Below are 8,556 nucleotides of genomic sequence, written 5' to 3' on the forward strand. Positions count from 1 at the left end.
GGCAAATTAACAAAAAGTAGAGTTTATATATAATACCAAATAACACTATAACAGCATGCTAGCTAGTTTTTAAATCCAAAACAAACTTAAACTTAGGGTATTGAATGGAAAGAACTAACAAATTAAACAATAAAACATCCTATTATACCAACTAAAATTGGTGCACTTGGCTTTGTTAATATTGAAAACAACATGGGGAGCATTCCTTGACTTCTTCTTCATTAGCTGCCTTCTCTTCCTTGACGAGTTGTAGTATCGACTCAAACAACCATGTAGAGTAAGGCAACGTGATTGGCTTTTTGTTCCCAACCTCAATCTTCTCCTCCTTAAGTTGATAGAGTAATGCTTGAAACATTATGGAAGACAAGAATTGGTTAGGAACCACATATAGTTTACGCTTTTCACCCACATGCATGGCCGTGAGGTTTTTCTTTCTCTTCATTCGGTGATTTGCAAAGAGTCGCTGAACTTTTTCTATAACTTTCGTCATCTTCAACCCTAGTACCACACTCAGATGCAAGGAAAATTTAGAAAAGATCTGAATTCTTAAAAAGTATGAAGTTGATGAACTACGCTGGGGTCCTGGGGACTGTGTGTGTGTGTGTGTGTGTGTGTGTGAGAATACGTATTAGAATAGGATTAGGTTTTGTGTTATACCACTAGTCCACTACTAGAGCCTATATGTCGGTTTATATATATTTGCAATTATATCATTGTCGTTTTGATCTAGCACTCCAATTAGAGTGTTTCAATGAGATTGATGACAACCATCCGATCGTGCAAAGAAACATAAAAACGTAGAAGGTTCAGCCTTCAGGAGTACACTCCGACTAGGTTTAGGATTAGTATTTATTAGGGAAAACAGGGTTGTGCATTCATTACACCAACCTAACTAAATAGATCCAACCCAATATATTGTCTTGGATCGTTTTTTTTGGGCTAATGAGTTGGGTTGGGCTTTTTTTATTGGAAACTTGGGGTTGTGTTGGATTCGCTTGGCCAGATTTTCAACTCAACTAACTTGACACAGCTAGCTCACGCTATTGGCATATACATATATATATACACACACATATTATATCTTAATTTGATTTATTTTTTATTTAAGATTTACTTTAAATTTGTTAGTTTTATTTATTTTGATATTTTAAGAAATAATTCTAATGAAATTTAAATATTATGTCAAACGGTGTGGATTATAATAATTTATTGAATAATGTATATGAATAGTTGAACGGAATTTTTTTTCTTTTTCGATTTTTTTTATTAGGTTGGAGATTTTTTCAAAATAAAGAGATCAGTTCAGATTAGAAACACTACAAAAAACGCGGGGTTTGGGCCGCGTTTTTTTGGGCCGCGTTTACGGAATTTTAAAATACTCCAACTTAGCCCATTCATACCTCGAAAGGCTTTACTTTAAACCTCTATATTTCATCACTACGCAAGATTTTAGGCATAAACATGTAGTATCAAATAATTAAATCCATCAAGCTTTAATGGACATTATCAACAAAATATTTTTTCTATTAAAAATAAAATCAAAATAACAAAAGATTTGATTTATCACAAAATGTAGGGGGTGAATTATTTAAAATATAAGGTTGAAATTCACACACGCATCAAAATCCAAATATGATATTTGTAAAACCCATAATATTTGTTAAAGCTCCAACACGTTGGATCCACTCTTAAGCAAAGAGACCTAAAATTGCTAGTATATATCTAAATTACATTCTCAGTCAACTTCCAGCAAATTCAAATGCTGTCATTTACTATAGAATTCCTTCCAACAGTTTAGTTCTTTTCTTATTCAGTTATTCTTATTCAAGAAGCACTAGCTCCATTTATTTCTTGACAAATCCATTGATTATGAGACATTGGGCCACTTGGGCATCATGAAAATAAAACAGGGCTTCAATCACCACAGTCCACAAACTGATAATTCACGATAAGGTGGCCTTGAGCATTGCCTTTTCCGTCAGTGTCTAGTTTTTGGAACACACCTATGTCCAAATCTAGACCACCATTACTGCATTGATCTATAATTCTCACTGTTGCTTGAGCTCCTGTCCCGGTGTTTGTGACCTACACAGTACACACATGAAATTTAGTGGTTTCCTCCTCACTTTCCTGATTAAAAGAATGTGAAACACTTTGTTTAAGAAAATTAATAATTGATGGTCTAATTTTTGTATTTGATTGCACTGTTTGTCTAAAATTCTTGGTCATTCATCTTTAAAAAAGAAAAATAGATTGTCTAGTGAGCCCATCTATTTTGAAAAGAAATATCTTTTTTATTATATACTTTTCCAAAATCACAGGTACAATCATTCATCAAAAGAATAAATAAATAAATAAATAAAACGTGATCAATAAAACATTTAGCCTTTTAGTTTTCGTAGATAACTTTTAAGAATTTAGTAATTTCCAGCCATTTCATACCGAATCATCTCTAAGGAAAAAAAACCATAGCCTTTTATGCATTGTTTTGAATGCTACATCTAGCAAACAAGAAAATACTGAGTCTAGTACTTCTATGTACTAGACCTATCAAGATTATAATATATGTTTACTTATGATTATATATTTATATATCATGATCCTGACGGATTTAATACACAAGAATATCAAACCTTAGCCAATTTCCTAGCAAGCATATCAATGTGTCAAATTTCATTACACTACATGTACGTAATTTGATGACACAAAAAGAAATCAAGATTGAGTTTTGCTTGTCTGAAGATCAAGTTATTGACAACTTCACAAAGTTGTTTTGAAGTTGACACTTTTCTAAAACTATAGGATAGATAGACTAGAATTTCTCTTTTTAAATTATTAAAAAAAAAAAAAATCCAACACCACTATATCAAATTTTTCCAAAAAAAAAAAAAAAAAAAACACAAACACAAAACAAAAACAAAGAAGCCCATATGAATTTAAAATCTGTCACAAAGAGAGCTGCACTATATTATAGTTTAAAAAAACTCAAATTTTGTATTTGAAATTATACTAAGCTGTTGTATTCTAGTTTCTATTATAAATTTTCATAAAAAATAATAATAATTCTGCAATGAAAGTTAACTTGTCACGCCACTTAGTACTTACTTGTAAGCACTTTCCACAAGCAGCTTGTCCTTGAGGCCCAACAGGTCCACAAAAGGCAGTCCAACCATATTTGCTACGCCATGCCAAGGGCTTGTCGGCATCCCATGTGGCGCAATATGCACTCACAGCATTCAAGTTCCACCCATTCTGCTCTGGATTGTATAAGTGGTACGTTGCTCTCACATTTGAGGCACTCTCACCACCACCACCACTGCTGCCGCCGCCACTGCCACTGCCAGACTGACAATTGCTTTGACAACCATTGGAAGGTGAGCAATAGTCATCACCTGTCCCACAGTACCCATATTGGCTACAACAAAGGTTGTTGGCACATGTTTTGCCACCAGCTTGCTTGCCACAGTCTTGTGCAATTGCACTAGCAAGTAAGCAGAGAGATAACACTAAGCAAAAGCTAAGCCTTCCCATATTGTGCTGGCTGTTCACAATTTAATTTGGAAAAATATGGTTCAAGGGTGTATCAATTTATAGGGAGGAGGTGAGTCTTAGAATTACGTGTTATCCTTGGTAGTTTGAATAATATGGCATAGCAATGTTAGGTATGATATTGACCTTGACTGGACTAAGTGCAACTTTCTACATGAACTACACAGACTTCTATATGATTTGTAGCCAAATATAGATAAAGAATGTCAACAATCTTGCACGATCGGTGGTTAAGGGTCAAGATGGGCAACCAAATTTGTGTCATCGTGATCATGTGTGGTACTTTTCAATGTATTCCATTCTGCTGAAGATCTGCCGTGATCGTCTCGGTCAATTCTGGCATGCATTACTATTATTGCATGGACTGAGAGAGGGATCTTCCTGGTGATCCATTTTGGGCCGAAGTTAAAATGGCCCTCTTTACTGCTACAACGACAAAGAAGGCCGCCATTAGTAAATAAATTTGTTTTTTTTTCATGAAGGAGTCCCCTTAAAGCCCAATCCATAATTCTTCTTGCTGGGATTATCCAAGATATATATTAACCTTATAACATCTCTAATCTTCAACGTGATTAAATTAGCCAGTATGGCGTATACATTGTGCTGCAAAAAGTCTAATGACGTAATAAATTCATCAGCATTTTTCGTAACTATTGATGAATATTTTAAAAAAAATCAATAATTACAATGAAGAGGAGGATTTGAACCCTAAATATTTAGAGAAGAAATACTAAGAAGTGTCAAATAATTAAGTTACAAGGTTCTTGATTCATAACTATTGATGTAACAATTTTTTTTTTTTTTAAATAATTTTATTTTATGAGATTGATGTAACAATTATGATTTGTGTAAAATTATTCAATTCCATTCTTTTGGATTCCTTTAGAATTTACTCATTCCATTCCTTTGTTAGATTGTTAAAGGTGGTTTGAGTGAAAGTGGTGTTTTAGATCTCAATATCTATCACATTAATTGTAATGACTCAAGAAAAAATGCTAGTTACATCTGTACTATACCTCAAAAAGATTAGTCATAATCAATATTACTCTAATCGTTAATAAAGTGCAAATCTACCCAGTATATGCTTGGTTTGGGACTTAGAACACACCCACATACATAACACAAATTTAAACAATATCCAAATCAAATTTGGGACATCATATCTGTGGGTACCTAGGATGTACGCATCCTTGGCATGTCCTTCAACGTCCTCGGACGGCTTCGCAACGTCCTAGGCATGCATAGCAACGTCCTAGGCATGCTTGGCAACGTCTTCGGACGGTGTCTTAGGAGTCCCACATCGAAGGAAAACCCCCCCACTTGCTGCCTTATAAGCTGTGAAGCGAAAGAAGTAGTATACCATCGGTTTATAGTTATTCGAATAACTAAACCGATGGTACATTACTCCCTTCGCTTCACAGCTTATAAGACAGTAAGTGGGGGGGGGGTTCCTTCGATGTGGGACTCCTAGGACACCGTCCGGGACGTTGCTAAGCATGCCTAGAACATTGCCATGCATGCCTAGGACGTTGCGAAGCCTAGGACGTTGCGAAGCCGTCCGAGGACGTCCTAGGACGTTAAAGACATGCCAAGGATGCGTACATCCTAGGTACCCACAATATCAATAATAATAAAATGGAATAGTGCATTTAGTAAGAAAAGGAAAGGAATTAAATGAATGAAAAGAAATTAAATAAATTTGCATATATCGATGTTATTGCGAGCAGTTTAGTCGAGTTTTTAATAATATTGTTTTTTTTTTTTTTAAAATCTAATTAATAATATTGTTATACTTCTGATCTTATCAGAGTTCAAGATGATCTTGAAATAGTGGACCTCTTTAGAAACAGTGAAAATAATGATGTGATAAGAACTACTATATTATGTTGTAAAACTACTACTACATATTATTATTTAAAATTTCTAAATCAAATTAAAAAATATAAATAAAAATGCTGATGTGAAAAATTATGAGAGGTCAGAGGCTTTGGTTTTATAATAATAATAATAATAATAGTTTTAACTACACAAATAATGCCACCATGATGGTAATAATAATAATGAAGCTAATTGTTGTTGTTGTAATAAACAAGAACAATAACAATAAGAAAATATCCACCGTTTAAAACCCAAAAACAGACCTTTAAACCATAGAAAAACAGTGAAACCCAATTGTCAAAGCCCAAAGCCCAACAAAAAGCTCTCATAGAAAACCCTTTTAAAGACCCAGAAATACAATTCAAAGCCCTCTCAAAATACCCGGAAATAGCTCCGAGAAATACCCAAAAAAAAAAAAAAAAAAAAAAAAAAAACCACCAAAACCCCACTATCAACCATTAAACAGAGACAAAGAAGGAAGAAGAAACAGAAATAATAGAGATGCGACCAGATACAAAGAAGCAATCATAACCATGAACTCTCTCTCTCTCTCTCTCTCTCTCTCTTCATTTACTCATTTATTGATTTGTTTTAGCTTAAATCTTTATTATTATTATTAGGCTAAATAACAACAGTATTCATAAAACTACATAAATTGTATTGAGGTGGAATAACAATAATATTCGCAAGATTTTTTTTTTTTTAAAACTTAAATAATGAGGGAAAATTATAATGATCTAAAAGAAGAAAAGTTAATCAAAATAAAGAGAAATTAATATTAGAAATAATTGCAATTTTTCTTAGAAGAATAAATAATTCTAATTAAGAGAAGTTTGAGCAATCTATGATAACATGTTTTGAAACAAATTATTTTGGAACATAAATATTTTCATACTAATGTTTACTGTTGGAAAATTTTTTTTCATTAAATGAAATTTGACTAGAGAATCTATCTATTTGCCAAAGGATATGGGTAATCTAAAATTATTTTATATGCAAATATTTAACTTATATATTGTTATTGTTATTATTACAAGACAGCAACATCATCATCATCTCATTATATTATTTATTATTATTATATAACAAAAAAACAACAACGATAATGATGATGATGATGATGATATGTATAACAATATTATTATGAGATCTAAATATTATTTGGGTGCTTAAATTTATTTCTATTTATTCAAGAAGTCCTGAACCTTTTTAATGTGTCATCTTAATCCATAATTTTTTATCCTCGTGTCACAATTATTCTTGCCGTCCAAGTAATGTATGGAAAAGTTTGATGTAGTCAATGAGATTTTAAAATAATAGGTATAATGCTGACTGGATGTTACTGTGTATGTCAGATGGCCTCAAAAAAAAAAAAAAAAATATATATATATATATATATACATGAACTCAACCCGTTACTGCCACCCTCAGCAATGGAAAATATTAAAAAAAAATAAGCATAGTAAAGAGATAGTATTATTGGTCATTTCCATATTTTCATAAGAAAAATGCTAAAGTGTTACAAATTTTATTACATAAAATACAAACTAATATAATAATAAATATAATTGGTAAGTTTCAACTACTTTGCAACTAATTTTGAATATCTCTTTCTAATTGATGACACATCAGTTTGTAAGACTAATGTAGTAAAACTTATAACATATGTACCACTACAATCTCATACAAGTTTTAGTGTGTGCTGTGTGTGTGTTGTGTGTGTCTATATATATATATATAGAGAGAGAGAGAGAGAGAGAGAGAGAGGTTTATCAATTGAACTTTGGTCAGTTAGTAAGTGAGTCTTCGGTTTATAATCTCACTAGTACTTACAAAGGCTAGACCATTTTCTAAGTACTAGTATTGTAAGACTTGTCTCACTCCCTCCTTCCCCATCCCTCTGTATTCTATCTATATTATCTCCAAAATAATTTTAATTAATAAAGTGAATGTCAGTGATACCTTTGGAAGAATAATCATCATGGTTCACAGTAATTCAAGACTCAAAAATTGGTCATCCACTTGATTTCTTACAAATATTCAAATACAAAATCATTTTTTAGGGAAATTACATTTTTCCCACTTATGGTTTTCCTGAAAACACTTTACTTGCCTGTGGTTTAAAAATGGCATTTTAACCCACCTGATGTAAGCTCTATTTGTCTCCATTACTCGCATCTATTAAAAATATGGATAAATTTGTATTTGGTGAGTTTCAACTACCTCATAACTAAATTTTGAATTGTCTCTTCTAATTGATGGCACATCAGTTTGTAAGACTAATGAGTAAAACTTATACATATGTACACACTACTTCTCATACAAGTTTTAGTAGTATGTGTGTGTGTGTGTATGTGTGTGTATATATATATAATATATATATATATAGAGGAGAGAGAGAGAGAGAGAAGAGAGAGAGAGAGAGAGAGAGAGAGAGAGAGAGTTTATCAATTGAACGTTGGTCAGTTAGTAAGTGAGTCTTTGGTTTATAATCTCGCGCTAGTACTTACAAAGGCTAGCCCTTTTGTAAGTGCTAGTATTGTAAGACGTGTCTTCTTACTCCTCCTTCCCATCCCTCTATATTCTGTCTATATTACTCAAAATAAATTTTAATAATAAAGTGAACGTCAGTGATACCTATGGAAGAGAATCATCATGGTTCACAGTAATTCAAGACTCAAAAGGTTAGTCATCCACTTGCTTTCTTACAAATATTCAAATACAAATCATTTTTTCTTTTTAGGGAAATTGCATTTTTCCCACTTATGTTTTCTTGAAAAATACTTTACTTGCCTGTGCTTAAAAATTGGCATTTTACCCACTTGATGTAAGCTCTATTTGTCTCCATTACCGCATCTATTAAAATATGAGTAAATTTGGTATTTTGCTACCCTTTTATGTATATCTTCTTCTAAAAACATTTAAAAAAAAAAAATTCAAAGAAGAAGATCTAAGGTTTTACACCAATTAAAACCTAACTTGAAAGAGATCTAAAAGCTAAGTTGTGTTTTCTCATTCTCACACTCACACGCTAATGTTTGGTTAACAGTTTTATAGATTTATTTGTTTTCTATTTTCCCTATCACTGAGTTTCAAACTATTTTGAGAGAGAGATTGATAAAATATCTG

At 32.2% G+C, this 8,556-nt stretch overlaps 1 protein-coding gene across 1 annotated transcript; it reads right to left on the reverse strand.

The window, feature by feature from the left end:
- Positions 1–1,621: 1,621 nt before the first annotated feature.
- Positions 1,622–3,570, reverse strand: LOC112037373 (pathogenesis-related protein PR-4). The gene is made up of 2 exons (XM_024070182.2): positions 3,106–3,570; positions 1,622–2,085 (listed from the first exon to the last, which is right to left on the reverse strand). Exons 1-2 carry the CDS (start codon positions 3,529–3,531, stop codon positions 1,915–1,917), a joined length of 597 nt encoding a protein of 198 aa, XP_023925950.1. The 5' UTR covers positions 3,532–3,570; the 3' UTR covers positions 1,622–1,914.
- Between the last annotated feature and the right edge of the window lie 4,986 nt (positions 3,571–8,556).

Source organism: Quercus suber, unplaced genomic scaffold (genome assembly GCF_002906115.3).
Source record: "Quercus suber isolate HL8 unplaced genomic scaffold, Cork oak 2.0 scaffold_829, whole genome shotgun sequence".
Classification (NCBI taxonomy): domain Eukaryota; kingdom Viridiplantae; phylum Streptophyta; class Magnoliopsida; order Fagales; family Fagaceae; genus Quercus; species Quercus suber.

Bases quoted from the DNA above. Each gene is read 5' to 3' on its own strand.
- LOC112037373 (XM_024070182.2), bottom strand. From the start codon at position 3,531: ATGGGAAGGCTTAGCTTTTGCTTAGTGTTATCTCTCTGCTTACTTGCT. The intron at 2,086-3,105 runs GTAAGTACTAAG...TGTACTGTGTAG, and splicing joins CTTGTGGAAAGTGCTTACAA to GTCACAAACACCGGGACAGG.